Source organism: Magnolia sinica, chromosome 19 (genome assembly GCF_029962835.1).
Source record: "Magnolia sinica isolate HGM2019 chromosome 19, MsV1, whole genome shotgun sequence".
Taxonomy (NCBI): Eukaryota; Viridiplantae; Streptophyta; class Magnoliopsida; order Magnoliales; family Magnoliaceae; genus Magnolia; species Magnolia sinica.
In genome coordinates, this window is record NC_080591.1 from 9,582,896 (window position 1) to 9,608,370 (window position 25,475).

A 25,475-nucleotide genomic window follows, 5' to 3' on the forward strand; every position below is an offset into this window, starting at 1 on the left:
GATTTGATGTAACTCATTGTTGAAGTCATTCTATAAAATGTTCTGTAAAAATTGATGGAAGGCATGGATGAAATAAATAGATCATTTATGGGCTCACATAGCACCGACCAGCACCGAGCTCTCAGTACTATAGGGTAACTGGATTGGCTGGTGTACCGCACAAGCTGCTGTATGTACGTGTCGTGGGAAGACAAGAACCGACACTCCTCGAGCTCTGAGTTGTACAAACAGTTCAAATGAGATCAAAGTTACATGGGAGGTCAAGAGTGATGTATTTATTATATCTACACAGTTAATCTATACTATTTTAGGGTATTATCCAAAAAATGAATAATATACAAAGATCATTTGGACCCCCACCATAAATAGCAACTGGAGATACTGATTTTCACCGTTGAAAATTTTGTAGGGCTCATTATAATGTTTATTTTACATCAAATATGTTCATAAGGTTCAATATACCTAAATGAAGAGGAAAAAAAAAATCATATTGATCTAAAACGTCTTGACTCCAAAAAGGGTTTCAATAGTAGACGTTCAATCTCTCACTATTTTCTTCAATACGGTCCACTTGATAGTTATATGTCTTATTTTTCATCTCAAGACTTAAGAAGAACTCATCAATTGGATGAACGGTTTGGATATGACACATACCTTATTATGGAACCCACAGAATTTGCTGATATTAATACATTAGCTATACCGATGACATCAGCCTCCGAAGAATTACATGAGGATTGGCCAGTGTACCACACATCAGTTATATAGCTGGCGTAAGTGTAGAAGAAGAGCACCGACGCTCCTGGAGCTATGGGTCGTACGAATACTTCAAAGGATATGAAAGTTACATGCCCCTGAATTTATTATATCCACATTGTTCGTTGAATTTTCAAAGGTACAGTACTATAGATCTTGCATCAATCGCTATCATTACTAAGAAATTCGTGCAATCTATTCTAATGCCATTAAATCTCATCCAATTTGTCCGGCCAAACAGGCCCTCGGAGTATTAACCAAAAAATGAATCGTTGCCAATACTTAAATGGAGCAGGGCTCACTATAATGTTTATTTTCCATCTAATATGTTCAAAAGGTCAAAAATAAAAAAACAAATTTCATAGTGATATGTAACCCTCGGAAGGGTTTCAATGGTAGAGATTAATCCCCCACTGCTTTTTGAAGTGTGGTCCACTGTATCTTTCTACCTATCTTATTTTTCTGTTCAGGCCTTAGAAGAGCCCGCCAAATGGATGAACAGTTTGGATATAACACATACATCACACGTACCTCGTGATGGGACCCATAACTTGCTGACGTCAATACGCAAGTTACACAGCTGGTGTGTGCTACAGCTGCCAATCCGCTTCCATCTCTCCAGGTTACATCACGTGGAAGAGTGATTTACGAGCCGGGAGAATCAGCTTCTGCTACAGCCATCTTGCAATAAGAGTACGTGGCATGGTCTTTTATCAATCGAGATTATCCACCTAACGGGTTAGACTATGGATGCGAAATGGTTCTAGAAACACGTGGATCTAATGATCCTAGCCATCTGAAAAGTGGGATACAAAGGGACGGCAGAGAAGAAAAGAAGTTAATGGCCAGCATTAAGTTCCATAAAGTTAACAAAAACATATGCCTTAATCGACTGTTAAGTGAAAATTTTGAAATATAGGAAGTCATTAATGATCCCCACTAGATGGATGGTCCAGATTGTACTGTATAGAGATGGATGTATTGTATTCGGGTTCTTTCTGGTTCAGTCACCTGTCTCATGTCCTAACAAGTCCAAATCTCGTTTGTCTAATGACTAGCGTCTGGATTTAAAGCGAACTTTACTTGTACGAAACGAAAAAGAAAGCGAAGCTTTCTCGTTCGCGCGTGGTCGAACCGTGGTTTATCGCCGTACATCTTGGGTCAGGACAATCCACATGTGCGGCCCATCATGATGGACGGATGGCCCCTCGACGAAACTACACCGATGGGGCTGTCATAGCCTTATAGGATTAGATTGATGGAAGCGGATTGCGCATAGCCTATTGAGTAAACTAGGTGGGGCTCACCATGATGCATGTCTCCTGCCTACCGCGTCCATCCTTTTCAAACGTAATTAAAACTCAAGTGGACCACAACATGAGAAAGAGTCTAAATTAAATGTTTACCGTTGAAATTTTTTTGAAGGCCGCGATGCTTTTGAATTAAGCTGATATTTATTTTTCCTTTCATCCATGTATGTATGACCTTACGATAATCACCGCCATGGGCCTTGAGAAGGTTTCGATGGTAGAGATTATTATCTCCACTTTTCCTATAGTGTGGTTCACTTTAGCTTTTGATATGCTTTGTTTTAAGCTTATGCTATTGAAATGATATGGGAAAGCGGATGAACGGTGTGTATAAGATACGTACTTCCACGGTAGGCCCTACACTAGGCAATCAGCTTCCTGGATTGATGGATGTTCTCTCTCCTCTCTCGCTGATGGATCTTTCCCTTTTACTGGGTATAAAGTGGTTAGGATCAGAGAGCCCATGCAACAAAAATCTCTGTGGGACATCCATTCCGTTCATCAGTCGTGCTAAGTGGATGTTAGTTCATGAGGCCAAAATGATGGATATCAAAGGCTCAAGTGGGCCGCACCAGAGGAAAGATTAGGGATGAGGACACTCAACATTGAAACCTTCCTATGGCCTAGCGTGACTTTTATACTCCATCTAACCCGTTCAGAAGGTGAGTCCCACCAGGATGAAGGGAAAACTCAAATATTACCTGTTAAAAACTTCGGTGGGCCCCATTAAGTTTCTCTTGTGCCCATCCCCATCCCCACTTAGGTGTGGTCCACCAGAGTTTGGATCTGTCTGATTGCCAGGCGGCTCCACTCGTCAGGTGGTCCACACATGTGCGTTGAATAATAGGCCCGATGTGATTTCCTTCTATTCCTCATACAAGTGGAGCCCAACTGCTGAGTAGGTTCGCCTAACTAGTGGGCCAAGTCATGTTCCCAGCCGTCCCTCCCACACCTAATCACTGCCCCACCCACATCGCCCACACGTGCGGTGTTGGCCGATTCACGCCTCAATCTCTTATATTTAGCGTCCACTCAAATGCCATGTATCAACCATCCACTATCATTTATCTACGTGTATCTTTATTCCATGCAACATCCACGGTGGGATGCACCAGATGGACGATCCAGATACACAAACAACGATCCACTTGTATAATAAACTGGCAACAAACACAGCCTCGTCAATTGCGCGACGAACCAGAGTCGATCCCGCCTAGAGATTTGGTACATCGCCTTCTCTCCCTTCCAACGGAAGCCCCGAATATTTTAAGTCGCTCTCCCTCGCTCGCAAAATGGCGTCAAAAACTCCAACTCTATCCAAGACCTTCTGGTCATCTCCGACACACGGTACATACAAATCCCCACCGTCCGTCATACATCATGCATTCTTTCCACCAACACCACCACCATCATGATGTTTTTGCATTTCTCTTCTCATTCTCTACAAAAGGAACTCGAATTTCAGAGATTTTGTAAAGAGCTTGACTTCTCTAGATTCTAGGGTTAGGGTTTTATTTCCCGAGAGGACGAGGAGAAGAGGAACGACTTCAATGGGTTCGGAAGGTGTCGTCCGAGATCTGCCAAAGATCCCCGATGCTGATCTTGATCAGGCTCCTGGGAGGCGCCGCGTCCGAGATTCCTACAAGGAAATGCAGTTCAGCATCGATCATTGCTTACTGAAGGTATTCTCTAAGTTCGAACCATCTTCTGATTTTGTATTCTTGTTTCGTCGGATAGGGAATTTGAGATGTTTGCTTTGTGCTCTTGATGTTGAGTTTAGTGTTCTGAATTTCGGTTCTTGTTACGATTTGAATGATGGATTGGTCAATCTATGCGAGAATTCTTGCTTTGGATTGCTAATTCACTGTTCTAAGTTTTAGTTGTTGTGATGTGTAGTTGCTCATTGATACTCGTGGGAAAACATGTATGGGATCTAGACCGCTCATCAGGCAGGTCCCACCATGGATGAGCACTGGGCTGAAAATCAGGTGGGATGGACGATCCAAATTATATTTGAGGGAAAAGTGGATACGAGTAATGGACTAAATATCCACTTTCCGTGCTTGAATAAGTGGCTGGGGTAATCTGAAATGCCTGATTTTTTGGGCAAGGTGCTGTGACCCGCCTAATGAGAGGCCTAGTTCTTGTACATGTATGCCATGATGTTTGCACTTGTGCTGTGAGTAGGCACTCCATTGTTTGCATTGATTATGCGATTTTTAATTTGAGATGGCTCTTATTCCTCTTGCAATGTTGAAATTCATAGAAATGGCATTTTAGTTTTACTGAGAGGGTCAGACTTTAGCTATTTCTTTGTAAAAATTGTGTGCATGTGTGTGCATGGTTGGGGGCAGCTGATTGCTAGCTATAGTTTTGGTATTAGAGAAGAAGAGGAAGAAAAAGTTATGATGCTGCTTGATGTGGTCGCAATGGATTGCCATGGACAACTTAAATACAATGATCTCAAAATAGCATATATTCTTGAATACAATTGAGCTGATTCAAAAGCCAAAATGAATTTTGATGAGTTTGGTTTCTGAAAAATAAAGACGTAATAAAACCCACACACAAATGAGGCTGATTTTAGGACGTTTGGAAATTGTCCAGAAAATCGTTATTTTCAGGCAGCTGGTACTTTCAAGAATTTTAATATATATAAGAATATATTGAAATTTTGTAGGATAAAAATAGACTAGATGATGGATTACTAGAAAAATTATAAAAATTATTCATTAATTATAAGTACCAAAAATGTTGCAAGCAACAAACTTGTCAGAACTAGAAATTTTTGCAACTACAAAGGAGTGCTGATAAACTGCGAATCATTGGCTCATAACTAAAAGAGGAATCACTCAACTCTTTCTTTTGTTGAAATTTGAAGCATATATATATATATATATATATATATATATATATATATATATATATATATATATATATATATATATATATATATATATATATATATATATATTAGAATTCAAAATGGGATGCTCTTCTCGTCGCAAAATAGGTCCTTATAAAGACCACTTACCCCTCATAATAACATTTAATAATTTCCCACAAATTAGTTGCAACAAGTATGAGTCCCAATGCATTACTAAAAAAGAGAGGCTGATTGTAGGACGTTTGCGAATTGTCTAGAAATTTTCAGGCAGCTGGTACTTTCAAGAATTTTAATATATATAAGAATGGAATTAAATTTTGTAAGATGAAAATAGACTAGATGATGGATTACTAGAAAAATTATAAAAATCATTCATTAATTATAAGTTCCAAAAATGTTGCAAGCAATAAACTTGTTAGAACTAGAAATTTTTACAACCACAAAGGAGTGCTGATAAATCGCGAACTGATAGAGAGTGACAAATCAATCTCTTTATCTCATAACTCAGGCCCCACATCGCATGGGTTAGGACCTTGGCTGAACCCTCTTGTGGGGCCCACGTCACATGGGTTCTGCTTCACATGGGCCACCCACCCTGAGTGTCTACCCACAACCCACAGACTACCCCACTTGAGCCCTGTGTGAAAATGCCACTGCATTAATCACCTCCGGTGAGGAGTCTCGAACATGAGACCTCCTGCTCTGATACCACTTTGATGCATGACAATTAACCACTTGCTCTAAAAGCTCGTACTGATAGAGAGTGGCGAATCAATCCCTTATCTCATAGCCTAGGCCCCCCATCGCATGAGCTAGGACCTCGGTAGAACCCCCTTGTGGGCCCCACTTCACATGGGTTCCGCTTTACATGGGCCACTCACCCCAAGTGTCTCCTTGCATTCCAAAAGTTACCCCACTCGAGCCTGGTGTGAAAATGCCCCTGCATTACACATCTTCACTTAATCTATCTAGCTCTAATTCTACGAGTAACATCCATCTCCCTCTCTTTGCTCTCATGAATTATAGACCCAATATATAAAAAATAGTCATTTTCGGATACTTCTTGGTCATCAATCGTAACAAATTCCTTGTTTCCACATCCATTGTTCCTAAAGCCACATCACTTATCCAATAATATTAAAACTCTAGATTCTAAAGCATCCCTCCATAGGATCTTGGCTATCAACAATCTCTGCAAAAGAAATATGGTGCTTCCTAATGTTTGTTTGCTCTATTTGGGAGCAGAGGAGTCGGTGGACCACCTATTCATCAACCACTCTTTTTTAAGGCTTGTTTGGACTAGTATTTGTGGATACTTCTTGGTCATCAATCATAACAAATTCCTCGTTTCCACATCCATTGTTCCTAAAGCCGCATCTCTTATCCAATAATATTAAAACTCTAGATTCTAAAGCATCCCTCCATAAGATCTTGACTATCAACAATCTCTGCAAAAGAAATATGGTGCTTCCTAATGTTTGTTTGCTCTATCTGGGAGTAGAGGAGTCGGTGGACCACCTATTCATCAACTGCTCTTTTTTAAGGCTTGTTTGGACTAGTATTTGTGGATTCGTGAATGTCTCCTAGGTGATGCCTGGCTCGATTGATGTCTTGCTTAGGGCTTGGCATGAGGGAGGGGGCTCTTTTGGGGTTTGCATATGGAGGATTGCTTTATTGGCTGTTGTGTGGTCTGTCTGGTTTGGGAGGAATAATCAGGCTTTTTGGAATCTGAGTAGTTCTGCTTTGGTTGTTTTTAGTTGGGGTTATTTAGTTTCTTTCTGATTGGGTGTCTTTAGGTTTGCTAAGCAGGGCTTGTGGGTGGGGTTGTATTTTTTTTTTTTGTTTGTTTTCCTTCTTCTCTTTGGCTTTGTGCCTTAATAAAGGGTTCATCCTTCAAAAAAGAGAAAAAAAAAACAAAAAAAGAAAAAAAGAAAAGCGTCCCTCCATAGTTCTAGCTTTGTGTTTACCCCTTTCCTCATATTGTCAATCAAACTTGTCTTTTGCTAACAACATTCACCACAAGATATCTTCCTACTATGTCTCGCTAACTCATCCATACCCAATGCAAAAAAAAATACTTGCTTAATGTTGACCCCTAGTGTAAGCCTACTGTAATTTGAAACTCACTTCTCCCTCCTATAGTAGTCCCTTGCATTTGTTATCACTCCCTCATACATGCACTTAATTATGTCAATATATCCTCATGAGACTCTTTTTGTCCCAACACCTACCAAATTAACTCTCTACGGACCCTATACTATGCTTTCTCTATGTCAATAAAGACCATGTGGAGATCCTTTCTCTTCCAACCCTTTATTTGTCCATCAATTGTCTAAAGTAGGAAAAACGCCTCAATTCATGACGTTCCTAGCATAAATCCAAATTGATGTTCTGATACATTTGTTTCATGCATTAATCTTTGCTTGATCACTCTCTCTCGAAGTTTCATAGCATGATTTATAAGTTTAATCCCATGATAGTAAGTGCAACTCTCTGTATCTTCTTTATTCTTGAACAAAGGTACCATGGTAATCATCATCCATTCATTTGGCATTTTCTTCTACAATCTTCAAAATAAACCAGTATCTTACGCACACTTCCAAACCTCTATTAGTCGTAGGGCCTTTCTTGTCTTCATCTTTCTCAATGATTATTTCACTTTAGTTATCCTAATATTATGAACATATCCATGACCTTCAGCCTTATTTGGGTTTCTGATTCCTTTTGTCCTGAGCTCTTAGGGTAGTTGTCATTTAACAAAATTTGGAAATGGCTTCTCCGCCTTTTATTGATCCCATTGTACTTAAATCAGTATCCTTTGGTAATCTCTCTTCTTGGTGTTGTCAGAGTGGAATTTTTTTATGTTAGTGTGAATTGACTTTGAACCATTGAAGAGAATGAGAATGAGAAAGTGATTGACCCTTTCTCTTAACAAACTTATTTATAAGATTAAACAACTAAAATAGATAAGAGTAAGTTAGCTAATATTATAAGATACAAAATAGGGATATATAAGACCCTTTACGGTGAACAGCAAGAGCACTGAAATGCATACAACACTTTGAGATATACTGCTCTGTTGGAGTATGTGGCACACGCATACTCAACGAAAGCCAGCCCCAAATTGCTGGGAGAAAGGCTACTATGATGATGATGATGATTATGATATATTTTTTGCTGACTCCATCATTAGGCTTTGTGATTTTGGTTTTGCATGAACAATGCCAACAAACACTTTTCCCCTTCGCTTCATAAAAGATTAACCCTTTTTCATTATCTACCTATTCTTTTTTTTTTTTGTTCCCTTTACCATATTGAGGGTGGCACGGGGCAATGTTTGAAAGTCATATAGGGTCATAAAACTGTAGCAGGATGAGATTGTAAGTTGTAAATCATAAATCATTAGATCGTAAGTTTTTTAGGATTTCTTAGACAATAAAGAAAATCTAAAATAAAATTATAGAAATATAAAAAGTTGGATATGATCAAATCTTCTATATATCACATTAAGATCTGTGCAAAACATCAAAATAACAGTGCAATGCATTGGTTAAACAAACTAAACAAGTCAACTTCCAGATTCTTAGTTCTAAAGCTAAAAGCGCCAAACAAATGAAAGGGAACACTCAAATCTCAATCTATGTTGAATTGTCAATTGATCTCCATTGTGTCAACATCTTCATCTCCATTTTAAATTTGTAAGCATCATTGTTGGACTTGTCCAATATATTTTTAAAAGATATAAAACTCAAAATGCCTCCCACAACTGGTTAATATAAGGGTGATATGTTATTTGGGTTCAAAAGGCTCCAAATAACTTTCAAAAGAAGAAAAAAAAGGAAAGCAAATACCAATTTTTATAGTTCACAGTTCAGCGCACATCCATGATCCCTGTTTTCAGTTGAATTGTTAGATCTTAGTTAAACTGGAAGACTGAAAGCACGAATCATAATTTTAGAGAATGGGATTCAAACATAAGCTTCTAGTCATTTCCCATAAGATTTAAGATTCAAATTGTAAATCATATGATTTTGGTAGCCATAATATGAGGTTTCGTGCTAGCAAATAAGGGCCATACCCAAGTAAAAAAGCAAGGTTGTCTGGTTGATAGTCGATTTTAGAACTCTTGCCAATCTACTATTTAGAAGTCAATCCCAAATTGCTGGGAGAAGGCTAAGATGATGAAGACGTCTATGATAATTGTTACTTGTGATTTGCTGCTTTTGGAAAATAGGTGTTTTAGTGTAACATCTTTCCTCTTTTAAAATGTGATCTTCTTCTTTTCTTTGTGCTACTATTATTTGACATCTGAAAGAAGATCCATCCTGATACCTTCTAGGATTTAGTGAGTGACTTAAAATAAAAATAAAAATAAAAATTTGGTTATTTTGTGAATGTGATTTTAAGCACATTTTATTTTTAAAACAGTCCTTGTTTATTCTTGGAATTGTGACTGGATGGTAATTGATATTTTGTTTTCGGCTTGTTGCAGGCATCATATACTGGGGTGAAAATGAAGGAGGTAAAATGACTTCTGAGGGCATTTTAGTTTTTGCTGCTTCTTTCACACAGATGCAGACTCACACACATTTGAATTTTCCTTAATTCCTTCACGCTTTCAAGTAACTTCTTCTTCTTCCATCATATACTGGGGTGAAAATGAAGGAGGTAAATGACTTCTGAGGCCATTTCAGTTTATGCTGCTTTTTTCTGAGGCCACACACATGCACGCTCGCTTGCTCACGCACGCACGCACACATGCACACTACAATTTTCCCTAATTTCTTCATGCTTTTTAGAAGATACCTAAGGTATATTAAGATCAGATAAGGGGAATAGAAACCATGATACAAATGGAGGAATTACTAGTCTGCACCAGTCTTGAGCCCAAATGCTTCTAATTATAAAATAAAATGCACATGCACGTGGGCGAATGGTCTTCACTGTAGGTTTGCTCCCTATAGGTGAGGGTTCGATTCCCCTCCTTGGCTTTACCCGATACACGTGGTCATGGGTGATTGTGTGTATCCGCGGGGATTAGTCTCACTTCAAAAAAGAGGTGGGGACACCCTGTGTCTGCAAAAAAAAATTAAAAATGCACATGCGATTGGAAAGACCTATCCGCCTCCATTGTTTGTTTGGATATCTATTTTTTCTCCCTTTTAGCACAGTTCTATCAACTTCAGCATGAAAAGTAGATTCATATGAGTTCTGTTCATTTTGCTTGGTGCTAGCAGTTGATAAATGCCATGGAATCCTTGTTATGTGCTTGCAGTATACTTTCCATGCATTTCACGAACAAAGATAATGCCTTTAGTTTACATTGTGCAGATGTATGAAGTTAATTCTAGAGGATTAGAGATTTTCACTAAAAGTTGGCTTCCAGAGACATCTCCAGTAAAAGCAACAGTTTGCTTTTGTCATGGTTATGGGGACACTTGCACATTTTTCTTCGAAGGCATGTATGCTCTTCTATAATGAGTTAATGGACAACCTGTATCTTGAGATATTTTGGAGAGTGCAACACATTGAATTGATGCATTTTGATCCGCAGGAATAGCCAGGAAGTTAGCATCATCTGGTTATGGAGTTTTTGCAATGGACTACCCTGGATTTGGTCTTTCCGATGGCCTTCATGGATATATTCCCAACTTTGATAGCCTTGTTGATGATGTCATTGAGCATTTCTCCAAAGTAAAAGGTATGGTCTTGTCTCTTTTGTAGTGGAAATGAGAGTGCACCATTGATAAATAAATAACAATAATAATGGAAATTTGAGTGTACCTTGTTACATATGGTTCTTTTAACTGCTGCTTATGCTTGAATTATTTTGTTCCTCGGTTATCATCAGCAAGAAAACAGATCGTGGTGGCTTTCTAAGGTTGCTGCAATGGTACTAGAATTCCATGCATTGCTGTGTCAAACTTTAGATGAATAAAATGTTGCCTGCTAATTTGTTATAACAATGAGTGAGTGTTTTTTTTTGAAAGGTGATGAAGGTTTTATTGAAAGCGCGCACAAAAGGCTCAAATTTACAACAAACATTTACATACTAGAAAGGAAAGACCACTCAGATTGGGGAAATCCTTGAAACAAGAAACCCGTCCTACAACATCCAAAACATCCAATTTAGCTCTCTTATATACATCCCCCTTTGATCCGCTCTTGTTTTGAAAGCACTGCTCATTTCTCCCCCTCCAAGAGGCCGAAATAACTGCCATTAACACAAGCTTCCACACCAGCTTCTCTTTTTCCCCACTTTCCTGTTCCAAGCCAGGAAGATAGACCCCGACATCACCCAAGGCATTTGAAAAAATGCAGGGAATTTATCCCACACCTTCTAAACGACGGGGCAATGAATAAAAAAGTGATCCAATGTCTCTATGTCCCTCAAGCACAACATGCAACAATTGGGGGATTTCTAAAGAGCTTTCCTGAAGGTTATCGATATTGAGGATTCTGTTTCTACCCATTAGCTAGACAAACGCCGTCACTTGGGGGTGGTGAATGGGGCCCACATCATTCAATCCAACTTTCCCATAGATGGTTTTGTAAGGCACTCCAAAAGTCTTGACTGTTTTCTTTTCATTCACATATTTGTTTGGGATCTATTTCAGAGTGAGAAACTGTCTTATCATCATAAATCAAACCAATACAGGAAGTTTCTATAGCTACACGCATAGAGGTTGAAGTGCTGATACAGAGGATTAGAGTTATATTCCTTCAAGAAACCACCTCATTTATGTGCTTATGTCGATTGGCTCAGTGCTATCCAGCTATCATGAATTGCTTGCCAACCTTGCAAGTTAAGCATTTGAGCGAAAAAAGTTTGACTTGGTTGAAGTGGTTGCAAGTCACTCAATGGAGCTTGTGAGTCTTGGTCTCTTGGGAACATTTTTTTTTTCTGTAAGTTTCTACCGCGATGTTTTTTTTAGTAAGGCTACCAAATTCGATTGAGTGGCAACTTGGTTGATAGTTTGGTTAGTAGAAGATGTAGCTATGTATTTAGGAGTTGGTCCCTCCATGGATTGTCTTATTTGTGAGGCCTTAAACAAAGGACTTTGACTGGCAACAGAACGTTCCCTATTTTGGGAAGTGTCAATTGTAGTTTAGAAAAACTAACAGGGTCAGAAATTTTCGAACTTAAAACACTCCAGGCAAACATTCAATGCTGAGTCCAGCTATAATAAATATTACTTTTGACGGGTACCATCTATGATAAATAGTACATGAATTCCTGTCCAAACAGCAAGGACAATGAAGTGTCAACAAAAACATGAACTTAGAAATGCACAAACAACACGTATATGCCACATCAAAAGCCCAAAGAAATGAAAAGAAAGGGAGAAAAGTGAGGGAGGCTGGTATCCAAGCTAAAAAGAAGGTTCATTGTTGTTCCATTTATTTATGAAGTCCTTCCTAGTGGCATAATCTCTGGAATGTACTCACTGCAGTTGTTCTATGCAGTATTGCTGTTAGAAATTGAAGAAGAGGAAATCATGCGCAAATGGGCTGTGAAGGCTGTCAATCTCTTTTACTGAAAGCCTGAAACTCTGCATGGCAGGGCCCCTCATAGAGGCCATAAGTCTAACCTAACATGCGCACAAATACCATTCACACTAAATGCCCATCAGTGTTGACCTAGAAAGATACTTCTTGAGTCATAGAAAGTACTGATTAGACAAATGCATGCTCATGCAAAGACACTTTGCAGTCATCAAGGTCCCCTTGGATACATCATACGTGAATGATTTTGGAGCTAGATAAGAAGAGACTAGAACAAGAATTCCTGAATTTTTTTTTTTTAAGAATAGTTTATTCACTGTTTGGTAAATACGATCTATTATCATGTGATAGTTCTATACTTTGTTTAAATAAGGTTTATATCCTAGAATTAAAATTAAATATAAAAAAACAATCTATATAAAGTGCGCCTTTCAGGGGTGTGTATCCAGCATAATGTCTATTGCACTGTCTAGTTTCAATTAGCATTCGATCTTATTCATTAACATACAACACCATTGATCATAATACTGTGTCCTACAACTTTGACAGTCTGGAGGTGTGTATATATGCAACTTGTATTGCAGATGAGAAACCACATTAAATGGTGTTGAACTGTCACTAGTCTTAGCCTTAGGTGTAGCAACGATTTGTGGAGATATTGCCACTTAGACATGTCATGGTTCATGTGCATGCACTTAAAAATTGTGCACTGCTGTACTAAAAGCCAATTGATTGTACAATCCTAAGCTATTAAGCTATGGCCAATGGACGTTTGATCCTGAACTTAGAAGTCAAATAATTGACTATTTTTCATTTTAACCATCCATCGTATGCCCTCTAGTTGGCTGGTTCAGACAATTTCACTGTATTTATTGGCTTATGATCCATCTAAAGTGGGGTCCAGGATTTGGTCAGTAATTTCAGTTACATCTTTGAAAGCGTTTGCGCATGGCAGAAGTGAAATAAATCAACTTGGATATACTTTTTTAGGCATACATGAATTAACATCAACCGTACCTTTTATGAAGAACGGAAGACGACTGGCACTCTCTCTCTCTCATTCTCTCGAATCGGCCGCCTTAAGATTTCTACTCTATGTGCCAAGGCAGCTTTCTTGGGGCCTGGAACTCTGTGGGGCTTTCTAGGCTAATGTCATGTATTGCCACCAAACTTTTCTTATCATAGAGGGATCTCTACATGGCAATCGTTGTAGGTTAAACTGTAAGCAACACCCGCAATATACTTTCCTAACCACACAAGAACTTTAACTGATTCAAACCTTTCCAAGTTTGGAAGTTTCACCAAATGGATGTACATGATTTTATACACATATCCTTCTACGTGCGGTCTTGCGGCCCATCGTCCTAGGCCCACCATATCCCATGGCCATGATTGATCATCCAAAAATAAATCTGAATTGTGGATTTTACAAAACAACGCATATGATGATTTCACAATTAATTGTTTAAAAAACGCTTTACAAAACTAGTTTAGTCGGTCATGTTGATCAATCATTCTAATTATTGATATAAGGCTAAATCCAAAATGGCCATGGATTAATCCCCATGAGAACATGATCGACCACCCAGCTCACCATGATCCACCTAAGGGCCTGTTTGGGCAAACGGCTTTGGGTGTATTGAGGTGTATTGAATTATCATGTCAGGTGAATTTAATGCCGTCAGTGGATGGTCGAGTGGTTTGGCTGAAGACGACAATCCCATATCCAACATCGGTTCTGTTTCGGTGTTGTGGTATTGCAACCATCCCACCAACTAATGCTGTTTGGATAACCCAGGAATTGCTTCCAAAAACTGCAAGAACCATCAACAGAGAACTGGGTTTTCAGGAATCTCTCCTAAAACTGCCAAAAAAAAAAAAACATAAAATGGAGAACAGGGAGATCTCCCAATCGACTGCCAACAAAAAGAGACCTACAAACAACGAGCTGGGTTTTCATGAATCCTTCTCAGAAATGCTAAAAAGAAAACCTTAGATGCAGAGAAATTGTCTTTCGCACAAATCTCACAAGGAGCTGCAAAAACCCTAGAAACGGTGAAATGTTCTTTCATGACTCCTTCCTCAAACTGCTCAAACCATGGGCGTCCCATAAACCTCTCCGAAAACTGCAGAAAACCGAGAATTAGAGAACTGAAAATTCAAGAACCCTTCCCAACACGACAAAAACCCTACAAAACTGCAAGCTGGGATTTTCAGAAATCACTCTTGAAACTGCAATAACACGAGAAATAGATAAATGGGTTTTCCAGAAACCCTGCGAAACCACACGAAACAGAGAAATGGGTTTCACCAAAAGCACTCCCAAAACCGCAAAGCTTCCTAGAAACAGATAAATGGATTTTCCAAAAATCCCTCCCAAAACTGCACAAACCCCAAAAACTGAGAAATGGGTTTTCCAGATTTCCTTCCCAAAACTGTTTTTCAAAAAAAAAACCCCACACGCACCGGCAACAGAGAGCTGAAATCTCTCCTCTTGATCAGAAAAGCAAGGGAAAATTCAACTCTAAGAAGAAAGAGAACTAGGGCTTTTCAGGCAGATGATAGAACTGATGGAGGAATCGAAATGGGAGTTGAGATTTGAAGGAGAATAGAAGGATTTCTTTGGATTTGGGGCATCAGAGAGAGAGAGAGAGAGAGAGAGAGAGAGAGAGAGAGAGAGAGAGTTGCAGAGGTTTGGCAGTTCGCATCACATGAATCAAGGGATTTCGCAATCCCTCCGTATCTCCATTGAATACAGCGAAGGACAGTGGAAAACTTGCAGACGCCGCCGCCCAAACATGCAAAGGGGTAGGGTAGGAGGGATTTGACAATCCTATCCCACCAAATCCCCTTTAATACACCTAACGCCGTTTGCCCAAACAGGCCCTAAGAGGCTTACATATTGGTGAATCAAACCAATCGATCAAACCCCACTAGGACCCAAGGTCCTCTCAAGTCTAAAGATAAGTGTAACAAGCATAGGAAGTGCAAGTTGATACCAGATAGTTAAATTGGTTTGGCTAGCCATGTTGATGGATCATTCCAATATGCGAACAAAGCATTAATGAAAAAAAATGTAACTCATTAGACTAAGGGCATGCATTTCAACAATGTTTGCCATGTGTGCATGCATATCCTTTCCAGCTGTCTCTGAAGTGGCTCTGGTGTATCAGGCAAGATCTGGCAGGAATTGGTGAGAACCAACTTCAACAACAATCACCCGGCAGCGTCTTCCTCATCATCATCTTCTTCTTCTTTATTTATATATTTCGTTCAAAACTAAAAACATAAAAAAAGGGAAGATGGATGTGGGATGTTTTTCCTGTAACCAATGGGGTGCCGTTGTGTGCCCAACGGTTATCGACCACCTGCCAATAGTTGCTGGAGCAGCAGTCAGAGACTCCTCAGCCCTGTATTCTTGTCATTGTCCTTTTGATACTTGATCATGGTCACTGGTGGTTGATGGATGGTGTTGTTGTGAAGATAGGAGAAATGGAACAGAAGAAGACCATCGAGGAAGAACAGAAGAAGACCATAGAGGAAGAGAAGGGCAACATTAACCCAGTAAAAAAAAGCACTCCTATTTTGTTTGGTATAGAATTTCACCTATATGAGGCCTTTTTGGGATAAAAGCTTCTGGTGAGGTATCGTTCCAATGCAAATTCATTTGCAAACGGAAGTTTTTTAACTCCTTCAAATGGAATAACTTTGCTCTGACCTTGCTATTCCTGTATACAAACTGCCCCCTAGTGGCTCACTGATGGATGGCCTGTAACGAATCTTGTGGAGAGCCCTCGTGCTCCATGTTTGGGACCTTAATGACCACCATGACTGCTACTTGTTGGGGCCACTATTTCCAGCTACTCGCTCATGTTTGGGACCATGATGACCACCATGACTGCTAGTTGTTGGGGACACTACATTTCCAGCTACTTGCTCATGTTTTACTTATGAGGGAAAAAGTATTTGTGAGTTGTAATTCAGAGGAATACCAAACATTCATTATGCTTTTTGCTCTCCAACATGATGACAATATACAATGACCTGAAGAATTCTGGAAAACCATTACTGCTCTATTCATGGCTGGACATAGAAAGTTGATATGCATGTCCTGTCACTGCTTAAGTAATTTCCATGATCTCATCATGAAGAATATCCATTTAGGCTATTGAAGAATTGCTGCCATGCATCTAAACATACACTGTGCATTTGGCTACCAAGAATCAAGATAATCAGCACACTGTACTTCTAATAGTGAGGTAGTTGCTAACTGTAAGCAAAGTAGCCATGCACTTGATATCTGACTTTTCTTGGAGGGCAGAGAATCCAGAATACAGAAGCCTCCCAAGCTTCCTGTTTGGAGAGTCTATGGGTGGAGCAGTTGCTTTGAAGGTGCATCTAAGACAAACTCATGCATGGGATGGTGCAATTCTTGTTGCGCCTATGTGCAAAGTAATCTCCTTTATCTGCTGAGTGTTATTAGATGTGTTATCATCAGTTTGCAATCTGCACTTCTATCAATTAACTGAAACATTTGTTAGTAGATTGCAGAGGATATGGTTCCACCTTGGGCGTTGAAGCAGTTTCTCATTTGTATAGCTAAAGTTCTTCCCAAAGGGAAGTTAGTTCCACAAAAGGATTTGGCAGAGATGGCATTCAAAGACCCAAAAAAGCGAAAGCTGGTTGGCCTCTGTACTTATTAGAAAATTCAATAATTAAATTTGCAGCATTATGTTGCTGCATGGAATCCCTTCTATAGGATGGCTTCATATCAAGTACTATCAGCACGTGTTTCTGCATCATGCATCCCCTGCTGGCCATGCGAGTGTGCGCTCATGCTGCACTTGCTACGCTGCATGCTAGCCCAAATTTTTGTGACTGCCTTGCTTTTGAGTTCCATATACTTACAATTTTGGGAATCATCATCGGCATGCACCCCAACTGATAAATACAACCCTTTCTAGTTTTTGTGGTGGAATGGTACAAAGTTGTACTTTTCTCCAGAAGTTGGAAGGGATGGGTGTATTTATTAGTCAGAGTGAAAATAGCCGGTCCCATGACTTTTCCTTAACGTGGAAATTTTTTTTTCCTTGAGTGCAGACACCATATAATGTTATCGCTTACAAGGGCAAACCGCGTCTGCGGACTGCTGTAGAGTTACTCAGAACCACTGAAGAGATAGAAAGCCGTTTGGAAGAAGTATGATAAATGCCTGCTCTTTTTATTCTTTACTTGTACTTTGTATTGTTTGCCCGTTGTTGTAGGAATCAGTGATTGTAGAAAATAGTATATCTTTTCATTATTTTTTTCCTGATCAAAGTCAGGAATAACCACCTTAACTGATTTTCACATTCAGTTGAGCTTAGTCTAGAGAAAGAAGCTGGTTAAGGGGGTTTATTCCTCCCTTTAGTCACTCTTCACACTTGAAAATCCCCTATCTCATTTAAACAATAATTAGTAGCAGGAAGCTACTACAAAGGTGCCACTTCCACTTTGGAAGGTCGCTTCCTCTTCTGAACTTCCTCTTTCTCCTACCACTGCTTGCCGTTAGAGCAACCTTGATTCTGTCAAGAATACCTTTAGCGCAAGTTGTTCTGAACTTTTTGCAGTTTTCTTTTTTATTATTTTATTATTTTATTTTATTTTATTTTAAATCCAGATATTCTGTCTATAGAAGAGCTTTGCTTAGCCCCAGGGCACTTGTCTCGAGATGCAATTTTAGACACAACGTACATGCCAACCTAGGAAGCGTACTGGATATTTGAGTAGTGAATATAGTGGCCCCGACTGTGATGACGACTATGTGCATAAACGAGGCTCATTCATTTGTCAGGCAGGCCACAGGTGCCTGTTGAGTGTGGAACTTGGCAAAATTTTAAACTATTCATTCACATGAGGTAGGCCACCTAAGTAGTGGACTAGCATGACTCTTGTGTATCTTCAATGTGAGAGCCATCTAATGCACCAATCAGATGTTCCACACACCTGCTATAATGGCATGTGTTGTGTGGGGCAACTGAACCTCTACAAGTAATCAGTAAATAAATTAATTCTATGTCTAATCAAATACAAGTACATATCTAGCATCATCTATTTGAGTGCATTATAGACTACATGGATTTTTTGTGTGCCATTTGGATATAGAATCTGAAGTCCCTGAATTTGGTTGAAATCTTGGAACCATGACTAGAAATTCTTCTTCCTTTAATCACAGTTTTTCTGTTTGGCTGACTTAGAACTCTGTTCCTGGAATCACAGTTTTCTGTTAGGAACTCCATTCCGAGAACCGAATCAAACTGCATGCATTCATTTGAAAATTATTATATAGCTAGATAGACATTCATGAAACTAGAACTTGTCAATGATGTTAGTCCACGAGCTTGTGGAGCCGTACCATTCACATGCATTCCTGTATGTTAGCCATGTGAAAAAAATCAAAAGTTTCCATCAAGTGAGCCACATGATCTTATTGATTATACAAGAAAGCTCTGAATCATTGGTCTGGACCATTGATCATGCATGTCCCAGCTTGATTTCCCATCTCTCTTAAAATCACTTTGATTATGTGATCCTAATCATGAATTCATTGGCTAGGTAACCTGATGGTCATTGGCCAATATTGCATATACTGGAAAAAGTCAGATCATTGATCTAAACCATCCATCATGCGGGTCTCACCTTTGATTTCTGTCTCTTAAAAATCACTTTGTTTGTTGGGTAGGGAAATGGGCGATCCTTGTTGATTATACTAGAAAAGATCTAAGCTTTGATCTAGACCATTCATCATGTGGTTTCCATCTTTGATATATAATCTCCCCAAAACCACTTTGATTATTTGGTAAATGGACATTCCATATTGATTATACTATAAACAGACTGACTATTGATCTAGATGATCCATCATGTGGGTCCTGGCTTCGTTTGCCCATCCTTCTCAAAAAAAAAAAAAGTTTGTTTGGATGATCCTAACCGTCCAATCAATGGCTAGGGGAATGGATGATCTATATTAATTATAATAGAGATAACCAATTCACCATCAAACAAATTGCAGGGAAATAAGTTAGCTTTCAGGAATCATGCTTTGCTTGGTGAAAAATAGGTGAAGAGGTAGCTGTCTGGACCATAAGTTTAAGTCTAGATGCCGAAGTACATGGGCCCTGCCTATCAATAAAAAGAGTGCACTCTGAGTCCATTTAAAAGTATGCTAATGCATTTACACCTTAAAAAAATTAAAAAAAAATAATAAAAATAACGAAATGCTTGCTCTCAGTGTGTGCATACAAGGCATAACTCCATCTGATGGTTTACGTTGTATACGCCTTTCAGATGTGTGTGCCATTTGAAAAATGTAGAAAGGCATTCCGTTGTCTGCCATACTGGCCCGAGATGGCAAATGAGCTCATTTCTTATGATAGAAGAATGAGAACAATGGCTATTTGGAACAATTGAGAATCTAGCCACGCGCAAATGGAGCCTATATCTCATAGTACTAGTGGCTTTGTATTGCATATGCGAGGTAAACCCTTAGGCTGTTGAGCTGTCATTGGCTGTGCTTGTTTTGCCCCATGATTTTGTTGCTACATGTTTGTGAAGAACAATTTTCTCTCTGAGATGGCATCATGCATATGCATGCATATAAGCATGTAGATGTGCACGCGCGCGCACACACACACACGCAGCAAAGAAGGAAATCCTTCTGCATATCTGAATAACAAGGACAGCAGATTCTCAATGCCTCAATCAATCTGTGAGTAGTGTTTCAGAGCTCCCAATCATTTAGTTTGCAGCTCATAACCACAAAATCCCAGCAATTTCTTTCTTTGTAAGCTGTCGCCCACTTCACTTGCATATTATGAAAGCTCACGCATCTACGGTTATGGACATCTTTAGTTTTCCTAAGCCCACACATGCCCTCTGTGCAGACACGCACAAACCTGGCATCAATGGACAATCGAGCCATGCAGGTGGGCCCTACATGTAAATGTCCACCTAAAAATCAGTCCCCTCACTTGGTGAAATGTGCACTTATATTCAATGTGGACTGATGGCAACTTCTAAAAAATGTCCGTGTTTTGTTGCATGTGTATTTTGCAGCCCACCTGATTAGTGGGTAAACTTGATTTTTTTGGGCCACATCATTCACATGGTGGCGCCCACCTGATGGACTGACTACTAGGATGTCCAGTCCATGTGCCAGGTGGAGGTCTGTGTGGGCATGGCAAATTTTTGTAGGTTCACTTCCATGCAAGTAATTTCTAGTTATTTAAATCCTTGCCTTAGTATTGGCCTGTTCAGAACATTTGCGTTTCTTTTCAGATTTCTCTGCCACTACTGATCCTACATGGAGAGGCAGATACTGTAACCGACCCGTCTGTGAGTAAGGCTTTGTATGAGAAAGCCAGCAGTTCCGACAAGAAGTTCCTTCTTTATAAAGACTCATACCATGCTCTTCTAGAAGGCGAATCTGATGAGATGATATTTAAAGTTCTCAATGATATCATCTCTTGGCTGGACGAGCATAGCACCAGAAATGCTCCTTGATTAGCTGATCTTTGCCTCTGTATTTATTATTATTTTTTTTTTTGTGAATTTCATATGTTACTTTTCTTTTTTCTTCATCAGATCTTGTCATTTATTTTCAGACAATTTGGATATTTTATCAACTTTAATTATTGTTTCAAATAAACAAATTATGTAATTTATGTTGTAATTAATATTTTTCGGGATTAGTTTTCAGAGGTCTGCTTCAATGTGTACTCTTTGTTGTGTTGGACATCAAATCTTATTGACAGCTGGAGAAGGTGTTGTGGCTGGGCGACCAATTGAATTGAATTGCAATAAATCATTACAGTAAAGAGGAAAGAGAAATGATCAGATACAGCCTCTCTCATACATCCAGTCTTTCCTGTCAACGTGTGACTTGTAGGACTCGTGAACATCTGATCCATGTAAAAAAGGTTTGTGGTACAAACCATGATGATCCCCTGGGATGAAATATCAAGCCCATCCACCTATTTGGGACGGCCACAATTTTAAAATCTAGCCAGCCAATGTAATGAATAAGTGTACTAGTGCCTGTGGACACCTAATGGGTGGATGGTCCTGATTTTCATAACGTGATCTTCATGGTGTGGCCCACCTTTTGTATGGATAAGATATTTTACTAATGTGACAAGGAAAAAAAAGGTTGTATTATATACAACTACTTTATCTCATCATTTCTCAAGAGGAAGACCAGCTCTGTAGTTCCTCAAAAATAAAATAGAGTAGAACAGATTGCCTACAACCGAAGGCATCACAACGTCCTGTAAGATGAAAACAGTAGGATCCACCGTGGAGATCACCTTACTCAGAAAAACAGATACACTCACTAAGTGTGGTTAAACGGCAGTATGTTGAGTTGGACCGTTGGTTATCCACCGGTTCCAATGTGTGGCCCATCTGGTGAGCGGATTGGCCTGGTTTTCAAGAAAGATGATCTTCACCGTGGGACCTACTGTTTCAATGGTGCGGGTTTCGAATACAGGTGGCATGGTGGTTCGCTTGCCTGTAGGTCATGTCATCAGTAAGGCATTTCAACGGTTGCAAGAGGTGTGTGGATCAACTTGTGCGATACGCTTGCAAATCAAGAGATGATATGGTTGGAAAAGACTGTGAAAGCTTTGTTTGAAGCACCTTAATTAGGCCCACCCACATGATGCCACCATGTTCTGGGCCGTTCATACATAGGCCTAACGTGGATCTGCAACAGCCCAAAAATTATGACAACTGAACCATCCTATTTTATCCAATCGATGGCATACAAATGGATTACCAATGAATTATAGAGCGGTGGTCCACTTTATATGAGCAAAAGTTCTCTAATCGTACGGTTAGGACTGTCTGATCAGTGTGTGTGTGTGTGTGTGTGTTTTTTTTTTTTTGGTGTCAATTGCCAACTGCAGATCCTGCTGGATGAATGGTCCCGTTCATGCTGATGTCTGCCCTTTTGCCATCGACTAAAACCGTTGGTAGGACCATTAGTGGTTATTGAACCATGGCCCATCCACAGTGGGCACATTGGATGGACCATTTGGATCACATCAAATGTGACCATACGCAGGCTTTGGATATGCTTCAATTTTGGTCTGCTGCCCTAAAATGAGCTGGTAAAACAGATGTACGGTGTGGATAAGACACATACATCACGGTAGGCCCCATAGAGTTTACTCAGTACGCTATACAGAGCGGACCGGTTTGGTTAGTAACAGCAACACCAGCCAGCTAGCTGGGGTCAAAGCTGAGTGGAAGTGATACCAACACCAACGAGTTAGCTGTGTCAAAACTCTGTGGACCCACAATGATGTAACTGTTTTATCCACACCGTCCATCCATTTTTCCAGCTCGTTTTATATTATGAGCCCAAAATGAGTTAGATCCAAATCTCAGGAGGACCACACCGCAGGAAAAGTCGGAATTGAACGCTTACTGTTGAAAACATTTTGGTGGCAACAGAAGTTTTGGATCAAGCTGATATTTTTGGTTTCCCTTCATCCAGGTCTGTGTAAACTTATCAGGACGTTGGATGGCAAATAAACTTTACAGTGGGCCCTCGGAAGTTTTTAACGGTGGACGTTCAATCAACAATGTTATCCTGTGGTGTGGTCCACCTAAGATTTGGATCTGCCTATTTTTGGGCTCATATCCTAAAATGAGCTGGAAAATTGATGGACAGTGTGGATAAAACACATAAATCATGATGGGCCCACAGAGCTTTGACAGCACCTAGCTGACTGTTGTTGGGGTAACTAGCCAAACCGCGTCCACGTACTGAGTAACTCACAGCACGCAATCCACGTCCCGAATATCGAATCCGTACATCTATTGGTCCAAAATATTTTAACACTGCCCCAAAATCAGACCCTTTGGCTCAGCAGGTGAGAAACTTGTACGAAAACAAATGGACGACTCTAAAGAAAATGCCAATGGCCGATGTTCAACGTACACTTGTTGTTCAACTGACAATTGGACGGACCTGATTTTTGGGTCAGGTCATCTGCATCAAGTGACCCACCTGGTGCACGGATTATATGCCGTGCACATGCCAGGTTGGCGCCCTGGTCCATTGTCCCACTTGTCTGAGCTTATCAAAACCTTACCTATTTAATCAAAACCCAACCCAATGACTTGTTTGCATCTTGGGAATTGAAATAGCACACTTTTGCAACGTTTAGATCACCAAAAGAAGTGGCCGACGTCACTACAAATTGTCATGTAGCAATATCTTTCCCGCCAAAATGCCACATATGTATGGCATCTGTACCATACGAAATTTCGGCTCCATCATAAATATCAATCTAATAAAACATCAGGCTGATCCACTCATTAGATGGGCCACACTTTACATTTAATCAGACCATCGGTTGTCCATGAATTCCAAAATCGTGACCCACCTAACATTCAGACAAGCCCGTTTTTAGTGCAGGTAACCATCATAATGTGGTCTACCGTTTGGATAGTATAGATCTCATACACAATACCATATTACAAGGAAAAAACATGGCTGCATGAAAAGCTACGGTGCTCTCTCATGCAGGCTATCAGTTCTGAAACAGAAATGGGTGCAATCAAATCAATACAATGGGTGTAGATATCAACTTCGAAAAAAAAGGGTGACGTGGACCCGATGTTGGAATGCCTACGTGTGATTGGGCAAGTACAATTGATGATAGTGAGGAGTACTTTCGAGGATGTCTACGGGTATTGTTGTTATCTTGTGGTCCCTCTCTCAAACAAAAGACCATGGCTCTATCTTCATGTAATGCCAATTGTATTATGCCTGGCCTTTCAGTTCTTATTTTGTCTTCATTCATTACCTCAAGGTTGCGTTTGGATGCACTATTGAATCAAATGACAATTTACTTTTCTGATAGTTTGACCATATGTGTGCACGTTGATGGTCATGGCTTCATGTTATGTTATTGGTTAAAATGAATGTTGGCAAGTAGCTAGGTTTGCTTGTGTATCCCAACCATCTTAATTGTTGGACTTGATCAAAATGGAGGGTCCTGATTGAAGATTGACTAAATGGTTGATTAAATTTTCCTTAATTTGGCCTTAGACCAAGATTTCAACATGTTTTATCCCTGGGGAGTAGGGAAATTGAGGTTTGATGATGAGATGTGTGGGAGCTAGTCATATTGGTACCTACACTTATTTATTTATTTTTTGGGCCATCTAAGTTGGTGAAAATACTTATCTGGCCACTTAGAGTTGATTTGGTGAGTTTTTGGTGGCAAAAAGACTTTTTCCTACTATACAAAGGTTATTTGATTGATATTTCAAACACATTGAGTTCAAGTATCGATCATTTCTTATGGCTAAAAAAGTTTAATGAATATTTCTATTATTATCTATTTGGGTTTATTTTTCTAGAGAGTTGTAGTGGACCATACTCTAATGCATCCCATAAAAATGAGAGCAGATTTGGTGACTAGTAAGGCCCTAACATGGTGATGTTTGATTGGCCAGGCCGTGTGATGTAAGTCAACTACGTACTCAACTAAAGCACTTTTAAACATGCTTTGCATGGTCCCATTTTTTTACAGCGGCACATGACTCAATTAAATCTTTCATGTCTGTTCATTAAGGCCCCAACCTCACCTAATCTGCTCCCCATAAAAGTGGATGCAAGTGCTAACCATACCAGTTTGGATGATGTCATTAATTGGTTGCCCAGTGTGGAATCAAAATCTAAACGTGCATCACTTGAGCCCATTCATATGTGGTGCAAAACATGCACTGGAGTCTTCTCTTTTGGTCTATCATATACTTGATATAAATAGCCACTTGATACTCAATCCGTGGGCTCACATCGTATTATATACTTGGGTTTTTAAACTACAATGTAATTTTGAAATTTAGAGGTTGCACCGAGTACAATCATATTCTCTTTTCATAGTCTCTTTTACCACTGAACTTGGGGTATTTCCAGTTCCCTAAGGCCCGTTCAGAGATACATACCTAACAACACATTC

At 39.6% G+C, this 25,475-nt stretch overlaps 1 protein-coding gene across 5 annotated transcripts; it reads left to right on the top strand.

Annotated features, from left to right (window-relative positions):
* The first annotated feature begins 3,257 nt into the window (after positions 1-3,257).
* On the top strand, positions 3,258-21,195 carry LOC131234395 (caffeoylshikimate esterase). 5 transcript variants are annotated; one of them, XM_058231237.1, is made up of 9 exons: positions 3,258-3,413; positions 3,517-3,748; positions 9,446-9,475; positions 10,285-10,411; positions 10,508-10,654; positions 16,781-16,911; positions 17,004-17,141; positions 17,560-17,658; positions 20,776-21,195. In XM_058231237.1, the coding sequence occupies exons 2-9, from the start codon at positions 3,617-3,619 to the stop codon at positions 20,998-21,000; spliced, it is 1,029 nt and encodes a 342-aa protein (XP_058087220.1). In that variant the 5' UTR covers positions 3,258-3,413; positions 3,517-3,616; the 3' UTR covers positions 21,001-21,195. The 5 variants fall into 5 exon arrangements, with proteins under 5 accessions (XP_058087220.1, XP_058087222.1, XP_058087219.1 ...); XM_058231239.1 differs by lacking the exon at positions 20,776-21,195 and adding an exon at positions 20,554-20,769 and having other exon boundaries at positions 3,260-3,413; positions 3,561-3,748; XM_058231236.1 differs by having other exon boundaries at positions 3,262-3,413; positions 3,561-3,748; positions 16,790-16,911.
* Positions 21,196-25,475: the final 4,280 nt, after the last annotated feature.

Bases quoted from the DNA above. Each gene is read 5' to 3' on its own strand.
- LOC131234395 (XM_058231235.1), top strand. From the start codon at position 3,359: ATGGCGTCAAAAACTCCAACTCTATCCAAGACCTTCTGGTCATCTCCG. The intron at 3,749-9,445 runs GTATTCTCTAAG...GGCTTGTTGCAG, and splicing joins TCGATCATTGCTTACTGAAG to GCATCATATACTGGGGTGAA. The intron at 10,655-16,780 runs GTATGGTCTTGT...CTTGGAGGGCAG, and splicing joins GCATTTCTCCAAAGTAAAAG to AGAATCCAGAATACAGAAGC.